Below are 18966 nucleotides of genomic sequence, written 5' to 3'. Positions count from 1 at the left end.
TGCCCAGCCACTCTGATCCCACAGAGTTGGCCAGCTTGGGAGACAGACTTACTCCTTGTTTCAATTTTTGTATATGGGTTCTTCCTTGTAATCTCACCTTGATTTCTCTGCCAGGGTGTTTTAAATACAATTTTATTTTCTTTCAGAAACAAAACTCTGATAGACTAGTTCTCCAAAGAAAATGTTTAGATCACTTGTTGCGACGTATGCTTGCATCCACAGAAGGCATACCTAAAATGCATTGTAATGACATGCTCTGCCCAATGCTTGCTCTTGGTTGGTACGCCAAAGTATTCCTGATTGCTATGGTTTAATTGGAAAAGGTGCTTGTTGAGATAATAAAAAAAAGTCAATACCACTTGGTGAATCTCAATCCAACTCATCCAATGCTGTATCATACAACATCCAAAGCTGCCACTCACGAGGCTCCAAAGGTCTTATTGCCAAGACCCCTGTCAACCCTACCAACAAAATTCTTGCTGCCATATACAAGAAGGCACAAAAGTAAATGATACTAAGGCTATGTTAATATTCACCATGTGAGATGAATAGCATAAATCTGTTGCTGTGATCATTTGCTAGAACAAGAGGTTGAGGCACCTTTTTTGAGGGGTGTGAGAATTCAACCAGTCCATATCTTCCTCCTTAATAATTTATAGACATCACTATTGCTGCATTGTTTGCAAATTTGACTTTCTTGTTGCAAGCTTTTGGATCTGCCTGTCCATGGTCTTCTGCACATTGATCAAAGGGCAATTTAATCTCTTATTTCGGACAGCTTGACAACCTGAAGGTTCTTTTGTTTTTTTTTCCCAGGCTAAAGCAGACATTTGCTTGCTGTGTGGCAACAATAGTTCTCATGTCTAAACATGAATAGTTGAGAGTTCAACTCTAACAAAGTTCTGGCTTAACCGTTTGAACATTGAGTGAAAAAAAAAAGATTTGTTTTAAAGGTTCTTTTTATATTTGAGGTGCCTTTTCCAATTCAGACCATGCACTCACTGTGAGCGTGCACATACACTCATACTGCTTCTTCTCAGCACTTTCAAAACAATGCTTTTATACTGTAGGCTCTGAATGCTAGTCCATTAACCATGCCTGTCTTTTTGGCATTTTGTGTGTTATAGCTCAAAAGCTGCTAAAGCCAGGTTTACGTGAAATATGCGCGGCTCACAAAGGTAGTGAAGATCAGGTTAGAATTCTCTTGTAGCGTCCGATGTTGAAATGCATTTTTGTACTTTATTCTCTCTTGGATCTATGTAATGATTTCAGCATATTTGTTTTCTCTTGCAAAGGGGGAAGCATCTGCTTCTCTTCTAATTTTCAATATTCAAGTTCATTTTTTTCCCCAATTGTTACTTGGACTTGTGATTTCCCAAGTATATGCAAACAAGAGGCTTTTAATGTATTTATTCTCTCTTGAAAAGGATATTTGGCAAGTTGTAGAAGGCACTGCTAAAACTGTGAAGATCAGAACTAAAAATCAGGGCATGTCTTGAAATGGATAGGCATCAGAAAAGGAAGTGGACATGTCAGCAGTACATTTGGGGAAAGTGTCGGAGATTTCTAACTTAAGTGCAAATTTGAGAAATGTTGATGCGTCTAAGACAATGGGGGATGATGGATCTTTTGCAGTTTTCTGTTTGTGTCATCCCTTGCCTGTTCTTCAGCCCTTTCTCTTTCCTCCCTCTTTCATCTCCTTCCTCTGCTGCAGGTTGAATTGCCACTGTACCCCTTTCCTGCAGTTCGTTTACCAAGGTTGGGGTCACCTTCTGAGAACCTCAATTTCTCTATGAGGAGGGCTGCAGTGTGCCCAAATCAGATTCCAGGAGCCAAGGGCTAAACTATGGCTTTTTGACACACTAATCACCCAAATCCTGATGTGCAGAGTCCACAGTGGATGGAAAAAGATGCAGAGACAGTTGGTCTTGATGATAGCGTGAGGGTGATATGCAGCAACCTATCAGTGCTAATTAGATCAACCTTGTGCAACTAGTTGCTGCCCCATCATGGTTGGGCTCTCTGCCCTGTAATTATGTACATCCACAGATTACAAGACATGTCTGCTGAAGGTATCCTGTTTGGCACTATGCTCCTAGAAATCGCTATAGAGGAGACGGAGGATGCTTTTGCCCACAGTAGGACATGGCTAAGGGATTTCTGGTTGGAGATGGATGCAGTGACACGGCTCACCAAAATAGTCATTGAGGGACAAGGATTTCACCAGTAGCGTCAGTTGGAACAGAGATGGCTTTTATACAAGCAAGTCTTCCATGTCTTTTTTGGATGGTTTCATTCCTAAACTAGGAGAGATGGACATGTGTATGAAATTTGAGGAGATGTGCCATTTGCTGGATGCAGACATTTACACAGCATGTCCGCTTTGAGATAGGAAGATATTCGAGAGAGGCATGGATGGACGGGATCTCTTAGAGGTTCTAGATGCAAGAGGTGGAGATAGAGGAGCAGTACAAACACAGAGTCATGTCTATTGTGAGATATGAAGCCACTACCAATGTCTTTTCTATAAGGGATTTGGTGCCATACCTCAAGTTATAGAATTCCTTGACTAGTGATGCATGGGCCTCTTCCTTTTGGATATTCATAGACACCAAGATTCATGGGTCAAGCCCTTGAGTAGGCTACGGGTATGTAGGACATAAGAAGATGAACATGGTTAGACTTCTCCTGGGTCATACCCCCACCATTACAGATTTGACCACCATTTTCAAATCCATAGACTAGAGGACTATGTAGCGTTAATAAAGATAGAGCTACAAAGCTATGCAAAGGAGATCCCATTGTCAAGCTAGATGACACCCATAAGGTTATCAGAGGATTAAGGCTGTGATCTCTCACCAGAATTAACCATTTTTTAGGAGATTCACTTCATTCAACTCCATCATAGAGGGTTGGGATCCCTTCCATGTAACCCTATGATGGACCTTGTAGATGGTAGTAGAGCTAGAGCTTTCTATATGTTGATGGAAGGATCAGTATAGCATTCTATATTAGTTCTATTTATCTTTGTGTATCCATCATGAGAGATAGGATCATTTAGTTGTACTCAATTTTGGTGTCATAGGTCAACCTCATCCATCTTAGTGGCACATGTCAAGTCATCCCCATCACGTACATCAAATTCTCCTAATTTAATGGATGGAAAATGCCTCTCAAATGTTGAATTCCTTGGTTGAGACATGTGTTCCAAGCTGCCCACTTGGCAATAATTCACAGAGTGTTCCTTTGCATCCTAAACTCCTTTATTCTAGCTCACATGCTCCTCATCAATCTCTTGGAAACTCAAACTACTTGTATCAAGAGTGTAAGAAGACCCTACCAAACTCAAGGGAGGCTTAAGGAAGGAAGGATGGGGTTTTGTCAAGAGGTGGAGAACAAATCTACCTTAGAAAAAGCTTCTTGTTCCCCATAGCTTTGAGTTGTTGACACTCTTCAAAACTACTTCTAGATATGGCCTTGTGAACTGGGATGTGTCCAATAAGGCAACTATGAACCATGTTACCTCAGCTATTAACCACTTTGAACCCTTTCTTTTCTTTTTCTTTTGCATTTGTGCCCATTGGGGGAAAGGGAGGATTGGCTTACAAATCATGAAACAAAGAGCATGTGTACAACCATCGGCAAGGGTGTCGACGATGAAGTAAGGCTGAAGAGTTGTGAAGAGATATGTAGGCGACCATTGTAAGGCAAGATTTCTTGGGATCCAAAGTGAATGGGGTGCTCATGGGATCACTATACAATGGGATCCATAGAGTAGTACCACACAATGAGAATGCTTATGCAGAATGTGTTGAGCTAAAAATTGCATTATATATTATAGCCCCAAACATGTATATCACCAAAAGTTTCATCAAACTTTTCCTAGAGAGTGCTTGTTATGATAAGCCAAACACTAATTTGGGAGGATCTAATGATCTATAAATAGACAAGATTGCTAAGCTAAAATAAGCATTACATGCTGAATTAGCCTCTTAAACAGCTCCAAAAATACTTAACTAATGAAAGCCCTTATATGGTATGTGGTTTTAGATAGTTCTAAAATGGTGTGCGGTATGAGGTCCCGAAGCTTTCTATAAATAGATAGGCTGCCCTCCATTCAACCAAGTCTCCTTTTTGTAAGTTTCAGTCCCTCTAGCTTCAGTGCCCACACCTCGTTTGTGGGGGACATCTCAACTAAAGGTGCCCGTTGCTGTCTACATCCAATCATGTGCTTGTTTCCAGCCTTCATTGCCCATTGCTGCTCTCTAGACCTGACGACTGCTGTAAACCATTCTTTTGCTGCTGCCACCTGCGACATGGCATCCAACTGCCGTGTTTCCACTTGCTGGCTGCCACCTTGCTGCAGACAATTGTAGATTTGGTTGCATTTTCCACAACGGGCTGCCAGATCATTACATGTAGCTGTGTTTGCTGTTTTCCCTCTCCTCTGCTTGTCCAACACTGATCTGGCACCACACATTACTGTGTTTGCTGCTGCCCAACATTTGGAGGTTGCCTTGCTGTGTTTCAGGATATGTTAAGAGTACGACACACTCTCTTGCTTAGCACCTTTGCCTCCTTTCTCAAGACACGAGATTTTGGGGTACAATTTTCATTCCTGCATGGTTTGTTTGCTGCATGAGCATTGTATATTCAGCATTCAGTGATTGATTCATATTTTCATTGTGTTCATTGCCTTTGGGTTACCCTAACCCTAACTATGTTCTTTTCAGTTTATGCTTTGTACTCTTTCACTTATGTTTTTGTGTTAGGGCATTTCTTCACAAAGCTGCCCACAGTCTGCCCATCTTCTTTTGCAGATTGTTGGAACCTAGTCTTTACTATGCACACCCCTTCTAGTGGATATCTCAGCTCGAGGCTTTTGTCCTTCAGCTGATGCATGCTTTGAGACCATGTCCTACTGCTGGTGACACTTTTTCTAGCTTGCTGCCACTCAGACAGGCCGCACTTTGCTGCTGTCTACCTCGTGCAACTTGCATTTACCATTCAGTTGCTGTTGCTTGCTGCTGGTGTCAGCATTTACTGCTGCGTTTGCTGCTTTGCAGGTTTGCGTAGGCTACCATGTCATCAAGCCAGCTGTGTTTTGTTGCAGCAGTTGTGTTTTGCATCATTTTGACTGGTTTTAGCCTATTGTCCAGTGTTCAAGCTTTCTAGTCTTATTGAGCACTGATCTAGACTCTTCAGATCTGTGTTTGTTGCTGTTGTATGGTTATAGAGACTCTTCTATGCATCGGGACCCGTAGAGAGGATGATAAAATATCCAGCTCACACACTCTGCCCCACTCCTAGAGATATGGGAGTTTGAGGTTTCTATTTACCTTGTATAGTGTGTCTGTTGCATGAGCATTGTAATTATTCATTATTCTTCATTCATCTTTTGTGTTCATTGTCTCTTGAGTTACCCCAACCCTATGATTGTGTTTGTTATTTGTAGATGGGTATCTTAAATGGTGTTAGTCATGGGAAAATTTTTGAGCCGGTCACTTTTAGTGTTGTCAATCTCTCATCTCCTGGTTGTGAGCTCCTATTAGAGTTTGACAGAGACATAGGAGCTCTAGCATTTTAGTGTGTGTTTCTAGAGTTCTGTGAGCATCTTTCAGCATTCCCTAGCCTGAGCCACTCTGTCAGACACTGTCCTGTCCCCTTGATTTTTTGCCACGCTAGTTGTATTACTTTTTACATTTTTTATTCAATTGACTGAATGCAGTCGGCCAGCTATTAGCTGGTTGGGCAGCATCAGGTCTGCCAGATTTGGTCCTCTTCTGCTATCTATAGCAGGCAGGCTGGCTGGCTGGGACAGATCATTTCTTTTACAGTCTGCTCCTTTGACTGTGGGCACACTCCTCTGTCTCTGGTGGTGCTGCTGACATCATCATTTCAGGCCAGTTATGGTGCCCTCATCACTGATGCCTCCAGCTGCATGCAAGGATTGATCACTACATTTGTTTGTGTTCAACATTTATTTCAGTTAGTGCAGATCTCTTTCTTCCTTCATCTTCATGTTGTCTTCTTTCTTTGTGTTCAAGTTTCTTCTTCCATTGCGCACTCTCACATGGTATCATCGTCAAACGAGAGATCATAGAGTAGGTTTTCATTGTGAAGACCACCTCGAACTAACCAACACACTTACCTAGATCTGCGTTTGCTGCAAATGCAGCCTTTAGGGGATTAGGCAACTGCGCTTGACTACTTCAAGACCTCTTTGCTGCCCATGAGACTTCCTTTTAGGCCATGCAACATCATTTGGCAGCCGAACACAGATTTTTCTTGCCTTTTTGTCCCCTAGCAATAGTACTTGAGTGTAAACGATTGCTCCTTGCCACAAGTGACAACATTTGGGTGCATGCGACAACTGATTTCTTTTCTTTTCTTGCTATCTACTTGTCAAACATAGTTTTTGGGGTGCTTGCAGGTTCTTGAGGATGTCTCACTAGTGTTGGGTATAAAGGGCCATTGTGCCTTTTATACATGCTCGGGTGTGAATACCCCCTTAGCACTTGTACTTTACATATAACTATCACAAAAACCTAAAAGAGGTATAACTTATTGTACCCACACATCATGTATCTCTCTCTCTCCGACTCTTACCCTCACTCTCTACTGGTGCTCACTCACTCACTCACTCAATCACTCACTCACTCTCTCTCTTTGCGCCATTGCCATCGCTAAACATTGCATCTCGACTATGCACCCGTCACTTCAAATTGGTATTAGAGCTGGAGGTCAATGTGGCCGCGCTTCTCGCAGCCAGTCCAAACTGTGGCAACAGTAGGTCCTCAATTTGAGTCAAGTGTAGGTCACAGGTCACAAGGAGGTGTTCGGTAGGCAGACAACAATCTGTCCAGTCAGTCGCAGCTAGTGCAGGTTGCGTGTAGGTTACAGGAAGTTAGGTGATAGGTTTTGGCGCAGGTCGCATGTAGGTTATTAGATGGTCAGGTGACTAGTTTTGGCCAAGTCAGCGCATGTTACAGGGCAGTTAGGCTAGGTTGGTGTAGGTCGCGTGCAACCGTCGATAGTCACTCTTTTTTTTCTTGAAGAAATAACGTTTTTTTAAAAAGGCCTATTCTCTGTCGAAATTCTATTGGTTGTCATGTGCATATAAGTACAATTTGACAAATTTGAGAGATTGGATATGCATTTACCCTCGAAAATTAGGGCTTTTGGAGTATGCTTGAAGATTGTACTTGCTTAAGTAAAATTTGTGGAATTTGCACACCTTCGGGTCTCAAAAATTGAGCCCTTTCGTGTAATTGTGGAAATTGTAGTGGGACAGGTACAATTTATTGAAATTTGACACATTGGACCTTGCAAAATTTGTTCTTTTGCAAAATTTGCAAAATTTGTGTCAAATTTTGTTTGGTATGTACACGAAGTGCAATTTCTATGCAAATTGAGTACATTGGACAGACGGAAAAATTTGGGGCTTTGGCAAAATTGGTGTTATTTGGGCAAAATTGGATTGTGCTATCTACTCAAGAGTTATGTTTGATGTAATTTGAGTAGTTTGAGCAGAGAAATTTAGGGGCTTTTGACCATGCAAGTCAAATTTGTCCCCATGGATGCTGTAATGTGTCCACCTGTTTACTTCAGGACACGTCTTAGCAGTTCATGGGAAAGGAGGTCTAGAAAGCTCCGCTCGGCACTCCCATGGAATGTCACGGGGTTTGCGATTTAGGACTTTCCGCGTCTGCCATGTAGCGGAAGTATTCTGGCCGTTCTCACTTAGGACCGACCTGAATCAGGGTTTTTTTCCCAATGGTCATTTCCTAAACGGCAACTAGTGTCGAACCCTGAGCGAACTACTTTACGTAGAAATGCTAGGGCCGAAGCGGATTCATGCTGCACTTGGTTTAAGGAGAATGGGAAACGAGGGGGATGCAAAGCTCAACCTCTCTGTCATAAGGCATAGTCTCATTCCATTCCCCTAAAACGGCGTAAACCGGGATTATTATAACCTAGAATCTAGGTCAGCGCCCTTTACTATTCATTTCCTTTGAAACGATCTTCTTGCTGTCCATCATGATTGAGAAAAATTCTCGGCCAACTGGGACCACCCATCCGTAGGACAGACCCATGACCACATCCACTGCACTTTTCTCAAGTTGTTTTAGTTATCTAATTATCTACCACATTTAGTTGGACATGTATCAAGCAGCTTCCTTAATTAGCCCGTTAAGCACTGGTTCCTTCACGTAATCATAGCACTTGACATAGAAAAGCAGTGTCAAACAAGTTTCTTTTCAATAGGTTATCATATTTATCTTTGAAATACATTTATAAAGTTCAGCCCGTAGGCTTATCCATAATCTACTCGAAGGCTATCCAGCAGTCCACAGGGATTACTAATCCAAGATTCTCGAGTCACGTTGGCTTCTTGTACAGGGCCCGGAAGGCAAGGGATTTACGGCCAGAGCTCCCTCTGGCACCCAAGCGTCCTCCTGCCCTAAATAGCACTCAACAGAGAAACCTCTCGCGGCGGGTTCGGTCCACCTTCCCGGCGCGGTTAACAACCCCCTTGGTTAGGGTCAGGCAGATAGTCGGGGGTAACTGAGGCTGCCTCTCCCTTCAGGCCTTCAACCTGAAGCATTAGATATCTTTTCATTCTTTAATTCGTTGAGTAAACAAAGCAAACAGTGCTCTCTAAACTATTACAAGCACAATCATTTCCAGTGGTTGTTATTTTGGCCAACTGCTAAGGAGTGAATCATTCTCTCCGAATTCATCCAGCATTCGATCCGGGATTAATTGCGACTCGGCAAGATCCCCAAGGGCTTGCTTGTTAACCCGTATGTCCTTGGGTTAGGGCCGTACCCTATTAACCCAACTTTAACCAATAGCTTAAGTTTTATTAATAGTGTATATGTTGCTGCAAATTATTGATTGGTCCTTTGCTTCCAAGCAAAAATCTAATTCCCTTATCTTGGTCACTTTTTCCAAGAAAGGTGCTATATCAGGACTACTACTCATCCTCTTGCAAGATAAACTTGCACAAGAATCTGCCAATCTCATTCCGAGGAATTTGGCCGTTTCCTTGTGATCAAATCACAAGATCATGGGACTCCGCAATTTGTTGCACAAGTACTGCATTTAATTCATGGGACTATTTTACCCATTGAACGGTGTCTTCTAATCACGGAATCATGATTAGATAGGAAACAGGGTTAGGGTATCTTCATATCCAATCCGTTCTTGATTGCACTAGGCCGACATCGTCGGTCCTAGGGTTCCAACTCAATTCGAGTTTCTTCTTTTTAATCAAGCGATCCTTAGGGTAGAAACCCTAGATCGTTACTTGCAAGTACGTCCTATCGTCCCTACTTTCCGTGAATGTGGACAGGTCTTTAGGGTATGAGAGTTTCAGCTTGGGAATAAGAGCGACTAGGTCACGTCCTCAATGTGCTAAAACCTAGTTAGCACTTGGGATATGTTGCATTGATTTAACCATTCCTAAGCGAGTCTTTCGCGGTTTAGGTGTTTAGGGTAAACCAATTTACTTGTCTATTCTTGAAGATATTTACGATACCATTCTCGTAATCACATGATTCATTGCCTACGTATGATTAGATTTACAAACCCTAACTTTTCTGGTTAAGATCAAAGCATATGTTAAGTTACGGCATAATTTCCATTGATGCATTCACGATTCATGCTGCTAAGCTTTTAGGGTTTATGTTAAAATAAACCATGCAGCCTTTTCCTAATTTTCATTTCTGAATGAATTATTCGTATGCTGAATGAGCATTATACAATCTTTCGTAACTACTTAAGTAATTGATTGAGATTTATGCGAATTGACTAGAGTTTAATCTACTTCATGCAGCCCTAGAGTCATTTCCATGCCTTGCAATTTCCTACGGTTGTTAGCAACCTTCTTTAATGAATTATTGCGAAGAAAGAGATATCTAATAATGCAACATGCGATTTTTATCTTTCCATGCATAATCGAAGTGTATGACAATAATTTCGACTTTGTAAAGATGATCATTAGTTGATCTAAATTCGTTACTTTGCAATGCATAAAAACAACTTGCTAAGAATGCATAGACGTCTTATGTCCTTCTTCCATTCGCTTCTTTGAAAAATACAAATGGCCGATTCTTTGATTGTGAGTTATTTTTTTAAAATAGCCAAAAGTGCATCCTAATTTCATAAATTATCCTTGCACAATTTCAATATTCAATGTAAACCAAACTTAGGAAGAAAACCTGGACTTGTGGATTCGGTGAAATGTCCACATGAATGTTAGGAGATGATCCTCCTGCGGTTGCGCCTTGTGCTATTTTAGGGGCCATCGCATATTCGACCTTCTTGCCTTGGCCGCAGACTTATGATCTTGGCCCGTCTCCCTCGCACGCACAATTTCCTTTTTAAAATAGGGCTTTCTTGACCAATGCACCTTCTTGCGGAATTTGGGCTTTGGAAATGGGAACTTATGAACTCCCCTTCTTTTCGTAGAAGCTCCGGGACTACAATTGATCTTCACGGAAAGGGGGCTTACGAAAAACCCCGGGGTAAACTGGCTTGTGGGAGTTGAAATGGGAAAGGGTTTAAAACCTGGTTAATATGGTTTTATGTGAGACCACCGGAAGGCTTAAAAAGAAAGCCGAGGGATAAAGTGGACTTAAGGAGATTCAGTGGGAAAAGGGGGCTTAAAACCAGCTAGTGTGGAAATCCAGGGGAAGGAGAAAAATAGCTTTGTAGTATGCAAGGGGGGAAAGGGTGCTTAAATCCTAGGGGTTATAAAGACCGCTTTGGAAGGGCTTATGAAAGTCCGCAGGAAGGGCTTTAAAAGAACTTGTGTGGGGGAAATCCACGGGAATGGCTTTGTGGAAATGCTAAGGGGAGGGCTTTGAAAAACCCGGCTGTGGTGTCTTTTGGGGAAACCAAGGGGGAAAAAAGGGTTTAATTCTCGGAGTAAGTTGCACTTTAAGGGACTTGGGTGGAGGTATTTTCCTTAAAGTATTTTCCCCTTCACCCCTTAGAGGGGGGGAGGTATTTATAGGAAGAGGGGGATAAGGGCTCCCTCCCCCATGTGGTGCCCCGCATGCAATCCCCTCTCCCACCACTACACTCTCCCAATATAGCTCCCATCCTCTTCCCTCAGCCACACTTGGGCTGGGGGAAAGAGGATTAAAAAAATTTGCAATAAATATAAGATTATCCTCTTGACCTCCTCTTGGGAGGAGGTTCATACGAAGATATGCGGGTTTCTTTAAACCATGTCTCGTTTGGCCAGTGGAGAGTGTACTATTTAAAGACCGAACTGTCCATAACCACAATGCCGGCATTGTCATTGCATGAGACTCACGCGGCTCGTAATATTTTAAGCAGAAATATTACAGATGCATTCGGAGCAGAATTTGCAGCTAAAATTTGGGGCTTTTCTATGCAATCGATGTATCAGCCTAGGGCACAACTTGAATTACTTGTGGTGGGTTGTAGCACATTTTTAATGATTCTGAAAATTGATTTGTAGATCTGAAAATTTTGCAATTTCTGGTTTTTCCATTGTTGGTTGGTACTTGCTTTGTACCTTGGTCATTTGTGTGATAGTTGGGCTCAGATTTTTTGACTTTTGAGTCACATTTGAGCTGTAAATCATGGCTGGCAGCAATGATAGCACCAATGTTCTGCACATTAAGAAGCTTGAAGATGCACACAACTTTGCTATATGGCAGAAGCAACGCTATAATTTCTTGGTGCAAAAGAAACAAGTGAAGCCCATACAGACAAAAGGGATAAAACGAGTAACCATGGATCGAGATGAGTGGGATGAATTAGATGAGCTTGCACGCTCTACCATAGAGTTTTTAGTGTCAGACACTTTACTCTTCAACATAGAGAAATTGAAACTTGCTTATGATATGTGGCAAAGCCTTGAGGAATTTTATGCTTAGAAAAGTGTAGCAAGCAAGGTTTTTTGGTTGAAAAAAATTATGGACCTTCATATAAAGGAAGGCAGAGCCATGTTTGTACATTTGAATGGATTTAACTTTATTTTTAGCTAGCTGATTACTTTGGAGTTCCACATTGATAAGGAGTTCAAGGCAACATTTTTGTTATGTACTTTGCCTGAAAGTTAGGACACTTTAAGGACAACGATAAGCAACTCCATTGTCATGTTGTTATATTCAGATGTGGAGAGCTCTTTACTCATGGAATAGCTAAATAGGCAAAATATTTTAGCAAACAAGACTTCCAATGCACTGGATGCTAGAGGCAGATCCCAGAAGAAGGGTAATTCTAAAAACAAAGCACGTAGTAAGTTGCGTGGGAAAATTGTAGAGTGCCATCATTGTGGCAAGAAAGTTTATTTCAACCGGGATTGGTTTAAGTGAAAGAAAGAGAAGGGCAAGGGCAAAAGCACGGATGATACCAAAGATGAGAAAAAGGATAGCCAATATGCAAAGAAGCAACCAAGTGTGCCTTTGTGGCATAGCTAGTTGGGGCATATGAGTCAAACTGGAATGAAAGTGCTTTCTCATTTTGGTTATTTGCCTTGTTTGAGGTATGTTGATTTTGACCATTGTGATCATTGTATTGGTAAGCATGCTTAAACATCACATAAAAAGTCTCTTTCATTAAAATCTGTAGTTTGAGAGATGATACATTTAGATGTATGTGAGATGCTTAGGTTGACTCTAGGGGGAAAGAAATATTTTATCACGTTTGTTGATGGTGTTACATGCAAGGTATGGGTTTATTCGATCCATCGTTAAGATGAGGCATTCGAAAAGTTTAAAAAAATCATGGCAATTGTTGAAAATATGACCGGTATGACATTGAAGTGACTTTGCTCTAACAATGGTTGGGAATATGTGTCCAAAGCCTTTTGGGCCTTGTGTGACATGGATCCATCTTAATTCCTTTTTAGCTTGTAGACCAATGTTGTGCATCCTCAAAACATTCAGGCTCCTCATCATCAACTGTACTTGCTACCATAACAAACTCCATGGTATGTGCGGTATCATGCATACGAGCTTGCCTTCTAATACGACTAGCCATGGGAGCATCCAAATGACTATCTTTCATAGTCTGTAAATACCATCTAGGTATTTGTCTTGCCTCCTGACCGTGCACAAGCTCGTGCTGAATTTCAGATTCATTACTTTGCTGAATATTCAGATCAGCCATTGGCTGATTTTCTGCATTTCCCAATGGAGCAGCTAGCTGAACATTAAGTTCACTTGCTGAAACTCCAGCTGAATCACCAAATGAAATGGGCAGCAACCCTTCAAATACATCACTGTCAACTTGATATGTGGCAAAACCAGGAAGGGATACTTGTGATTTTTCATTGAGAAGTACATCCCTACTGACAAATATCTTTTTAGAGACAGGATCATATAGTTTGTATACTTTGCTCTCAATGCTGTACCCCACTAAAATGCATTTGACAGCCTTGTTATCCAACTTTTTCTAAGTACCTTGGGAATGTGTGCATATGCAAGACACCCAAAAGTATGAAAGTGCCGAACAGAAGGTTTCTAGCTGTTCCAAGCCTCAAAAGATGTGACATTCTTTAATGTGTTGGTGGGGAATCTATTCAAAATATGGCAAGCACACATAATGGCTTCCATCCAAAAATTGTGTAGCAAGCTCTTTTCTTTCACCATATATCTGGCCATTTCCATGAGTGACCAATTCTTCCTCTCTACAAACCCATTCTTATGGAATATAAGCAGTAGTGAACTCATGAACAATACACTTCTGCTTCAAAAAAGAATTCAGCATAGACGACATATATTTCCCCCCTTAGTCGGAACGAAGATTCTTTACTTTACAGCTAGATTGGTTCTCAACAAGTGCTACAAAAGCCAAAAATGCATTGTACATTTCTGAATTTTTCACTAATGAATAGACCCAGCAGAAGGAGTAAAGTCATCAATAAAATTCACAAAATAGTAACATCCACCCAATGACTTTGTCTGCATAGGGCCACATACATCTGAGTGTAGTAATTGTAACGTGGCTGTGGCTCTAAAAGCAATATCATGGGGAAACGAAAACTGATGCATTTTTCCCAAAAGAGAGGTAATCCATCTAGCATCTGTGTACGCTATAAGAGCATCAAGCTACCATAGTTCACATGCTCCATGCGAGTATGCTATAACTCTGCCTATAACATAGCAGGAGTAAGAGTGGATGCTAAATATGCTGATTGATCAATTGAAAGAGCATCGAGCTCATATAACCCATAACATAGAGTGTCAGTTAAGAGCAAAGTCATGTGTTCCTTATCTCACATCATGCATCTGTCATCATCAAAGGTGGCCTGGAATCCACACCATGCCAAAGAAGAAATAGATAGCAAATTATTCTTTATACTTGGCACAAACAAAGCATCATGTAGATGGAGAATAGCGCCATCAATGGCTGTGAGCGCAATCTCTCGAATACCTCTAAGAGGGTATAATGCGTTATTGGCACACTGTACAGACTTGCCAATTGGAGCTGCACCAACAGAAGCGAATAAATCTCTGCGAGATATGATGTGCCTATAAGCACCACTATAAAAAAACCAAGTGCCTACATCCTTAGTAGAGCTTAATGCTCTATCAGCCCAAGAGAAGTCATAACTGCATGTATAAAAACAATAGTTCCCGTCTCCAACAAAGGACGTTGACTCAGTAGCAGTGGAAGGAGCATAAAAAATAGACATCCTTGACTCCTTTTTCTTCTCCTTGGCTATGCGCTTTCTACACTCACTGATATAGTGGCCAGGCTTCTTACAATAATGGCATTTTTCCTTCTTGGCTTAGTGATATAGTGGCCAGGCTTCTTGCAATAATGGCATTTTCCCTTCTTGGCTTGCGTGCCCCCTTGTTTCTTATTACCCTGTGAAGTGCTTGAAGTCCCAAAGCTTTGCGGAGCATTGTTTGCTTGGTTGCCCTTGCCCTTCTGTCATGCCATAAAAGTCTGCTAAGAGGTTATAACATTCACACCGGTATTCCTTTTTTTTTTTTTTGCAAATAAAGTGTGGCTAATTATATTACTTCACAAAAAACCTGAATACAAAGAAGTGCTTATGCTCAGCAATCCAAGCTGGAGCTGGTAAAAGTCATAGATACATCATATATATAAGCCTCTCAAGGCGGTCTGGGGGGGATAGGGGCAAGAAGCCATGGGGGGGGGGGGTGTGTATCGCCATCCGGGGCTGCTTGCTTGTATCATGAAGAACAGGTCCTGGCCGCCCCAAGTGCGCATGAAATGACCTCGGAGCTCCTGACGAGCCCTCGACTCGCCCTACACCTGATCCCATCGGCCTTGAAGGGAGTGGATGATGGAGATCCAGAGCTCTGCTAAGGTCGCCTGTACTGAAAGTCTCTCTCCGCCGAAAGCCACCCGACACCGCGTCTTCTAGATATACCAACTAGTAAGACTCCCTATGATTTCCCATACCTCCGAGCGGTCTGCTATGGGCTCCAGTACCTGGCGGATGGGTAGAGCCTCTAAACCCACCACTACGCACGACCCCGCCTTGATTATGAATATCGTATCTTGTATCCCGGCCTCATACAGAAGGTGACGGCCTTGGCTGACCGCCTGCCAGCAAAAAGCACCCCAAGAGATACATCCAAGGCTGGGTGCTATGCGGTGCAGGATGCGGCATACTTCTCTCCACATGAGCTGTGCCGCCTCACACAACCAAAGGCACTGCTTTGGGGTTTCCATAGACTGTTGTGTGCAGCACTTACAAACTCCCTCCTTCTGTATCTGGGCAAGCCAACTTTCCACCGCCAAGCCTCCATGTGCCACTAGCTATAAAAAATACACTACCCTCCACGGCCTCCAGTTGTCCCATAGGCGGCGCCAGAAGGTCCGTCGGAACGGCTCCGTGATGCTCTGTTCCGCCCAGTGCTTGCTATGTGACGGCATCCAATCCATGTCCTCCTGCATCAATACGTGTCTGCCAATCCTGGCGGTGTACTCCAGGAACGTCAGTGGCTTCTTGGCGACCGCAGTGGCCGGCCAAAGCCACTCTCTCGGATCTCACTCCAGCTCACCAAGTGGCCTTCCTTCCCAAATCCAGAGGCGCCACTCCCTAAGTTTCTACCAAAAGACCAAAGGGTCCAGCCGCCATGTCTTCCCCTTAAGGTCAACCACCCGGATCCTCTTCCATGAAAGGACATCTATCCCCTCGTTCTACTGCCCTTTGTCAAGAGCCAGACGCCCCCCCCTCCTGCACTGTGAAAAAGGTCCCAGGTGGAGCACCGCCCACTCTTCCTGCCACCTGTAAGGGGATGCCTGCCGGTGAAAACCTAGCGGCCCATACCTCCACGGGCTCTATCGGCTCTGGGATTGGGGGAGCAAGCCACTCCTGAGGTATCGCTGTGTCTATCTTCCTTCTCCTCAGCTCCACTCCTCGCTGGCAGTCTGATACTTGCTTCAGCACCTCCTTGTTCGCCATCTTGTACACCTCCCGCCATGTCTTGATGGTACGAGCCGGGCCAGCCTCCCAACTAGCCCACTAGATGTGGGGGCGCTCGCCAATCTGTGCTCCTTCCTGGCCCCTGACCTGGGGGTTCCAAATCACCGGCTGACGGTCTATATCCTCCTGGTAGCCTGGGGGGCTCTGGATTAGGGCCTTACGAAGGCCTTGCCACACGCGGAGCAAGTAGCGTAAGAAGGGTGATCTAGGGGGCGTGATTTGGATTGATGTGAAGATCCATCTCAGGGACGGTCTCCACTCACCGCTGAGGCTCGGTGTATAGTCTTGAAGACCCTCCTGCAATAGGACCTTCCAAGTCTACTCTTCGGGTGTGAGGCCGCGGACAACTAGCTTGCATAGGAGGGCTATACTCCGATACTCTGGGTCTATGATCCCAAGCCCGCCCTCTGATCGATGTCGTATAATGGTTGCCCATGCCACCTTGGCCCTGGAATCCCTGGAGCTGTCTGACCCAGACCAAATGAAATTCTGCACTAGGCGGTGAAGCTGCATTACGCAGGAGGAGGAGAAGCACCAACACGAGGCGATGTACCAGGCCGTCGCTAGGAAGACTTGGTTAATGACCAGGGCTCGGACGAGTAGTGAGAGGCGAGCTGTGCTCCAGTAGGTCAGCTTCCTCCGAATAGAATCGAGGACTGGAAGAAACTGTTGGGCAGGAGTGATGTCGAGTCCCACCTGGAACCCTAGGTAGCGGACGGTCTGTCCTTTGCTCACCCATCTAAATCCTAGGTGGACGTCCCGCTCCGTGCTAGAGTTCGGGTCTGTGAGGAAACCAACCGATTTTTGCCAGTTGATTTTTCCTCCCGTTGCAGAACAGAACACCTCAAGAGCCAACCTCACTCTCTCCAGCATCAACTCATTGTCCTCTATGTAGAGCGCTGTATCATCTGCATACTCTGAGTCTAACAACTCGGTCTCCTCTCTTACTGGAAGTCGGAGGCCACGTCATCCGCTCACACATGACCTGAGAAAGTGAGACATTGCCTCTGCAAAGAGCAGGAACAGGTACAGGGCTAGGGGACAGCCTTGTCGGACCCATCTCTCCAGCCGAAACTCCTCCCCTCTCCTCCCTTCTATGAGAACCCTGCTGGTGGCCGATCTGTAAAGTGCGGAGACCTTGGAAATCCAAGCCTGGGGGAAACCTAACCTCACCATGGTGCCCTCTAGGAAATCCCAATCCACCCTCTCATAGGCTTTCTCAAAATCCAAGAGTAGTATGGCTAGTCTCTGCCCACTATACTGGGCCCACTCTATCGCCTCAAAGAAGGTGAATACATTGTCCATGATGCTCCTATCCTGGATAAAGCCTGTCTGTGTGTCATGGATGATGTCTTTGCCAGTCGCGTACCAATCATCTTTGCCAGTGCCTTACAGGCCACTGACAATAAGGTGATCGGTCTCCACTGGGAAAGCTCCAACCGGTCTCTCCCTTTGGGGAGAAGACTGATAAGGCTTGCCGATAGACTCCTTCGCATCTGTCCTAAAATGAAAATCTTGTGAAAGGCCATCAGTAGGGGGTCCTTCACCACTTCCTAGAAGGTAGTGAAGAAAGCCTTAGAGAGGCCATTCTCTCCCGGGCATTTTTGCCTGTCCTGTGTATGGAAAGCCTCCTCTAGTTCCTTCTCTGTGAAGAGGCTTAGGAGGGAGCGTCCCATCTCCTCTGTGATGAGGGATGGGATGTTATCCCAGACATGCTGTCTACATCACTGTCCTCAAGCTGAGGCCGTCTCCTGTTGGAAGAGGCGACTATAATAGTCGGTGGCAATGTCCATCACCTCGTCTGGGCTAGAACGGGTTCTCCCATACTGACCTCGAAGGCTGCGTATCTGCTCTCCTGAGGTGCGAGGTTGGTGCACCTGAAAAAACTCCCTACACATCGTGTCCCCCTTCCGTACCCAGAAACCTCCTCTGCGATTTGGCTCCTCCTGCCCCACTCTCTGGTCCAAATCTGCTCTATATGTCTCGTCACCTCCTCCCTCCTGTAGATTGAGTCATGGATCCGACAAGATCATGTATTTGGGGCAGATGCTGGGGGATCTAGTGTAAGTTGGCAATGATCGGATAACGTGGTGCCCAATCTGGCCTCCTTGAGAGCCTCCCCACTCTCCCACATAAAACCTGTTCAACGGCTCCAGCAGGACTCCACCTAGCCGCCTATATCCCCAAGAGAAGTCCTTCGACCTCTCCCTCCTATGGAAGGCAGGGTCTCTCCAGGCATCGCGTGCTCCTACTTCCAGTAGAAACGCCTCCCATGCCTCCTACTCCTTCCCGGCCATGCCTTGATAGTTTCTCCCTCTGTCCTGTTGGTCCTCCAAAGCCTCCAGATTGTCGAAGTCTCCAACAATCGAGGAGTCCTTCCGTGATCTCCACCCAGAACTTGCTGCGTGCCCTAACCTTTGAGGGGCATAGATGTTAAGGACTCCAAGGCACAAGTCCTCAATATCCAATCTGATCCATAGGACCCTCCCTGCCACTATTGTCCAGTGGTCTCG

General features: G+C 44.2%; 1 protein-coding gene across 2 annotated transcripts in view; it reads left to right on the top strand.

The window, feature by feature from the left end:
* The window catches only part of LOC148012131 (tRNA ligase 1-like), a 225849-nt gene that overhangs the window by 139343 nt on the left and 67540 nt on the right, over positions 1-18966 (top strand). For both annotated transcript variants that reach the window (XM_087669540.1, XM_087669539.1), the window contains one exon: positions 1128-1192. In XM_087669540.1, coding sequence (XP_087525666.1) covers positions 1128-1192 — 65 coding nt within the window. The remainder of the gene's footprint in view (positions 1-1127; positions 1193-18966) is intronic.

The sequence above is a fragment of the Lygodium microphyllum genome, chromosome 27, assembly GCF_053477565.2.
Source record: "Lygodium microphyllum isolate KBCC chromosome 27, Lygodium_microphyllum_v1.1.10, whole genome shotgun sequence".
Lineage (NCBI taxonomy): Eukaryota > Viridiplantae > Streptophyta > Polypodiopsida > Schizaeales > Lygodiaceae > Lygodium > Lygodium microphyllum.
This window is presented reverse-complemented; position numbering and strand designations above follow the sequence as displayed.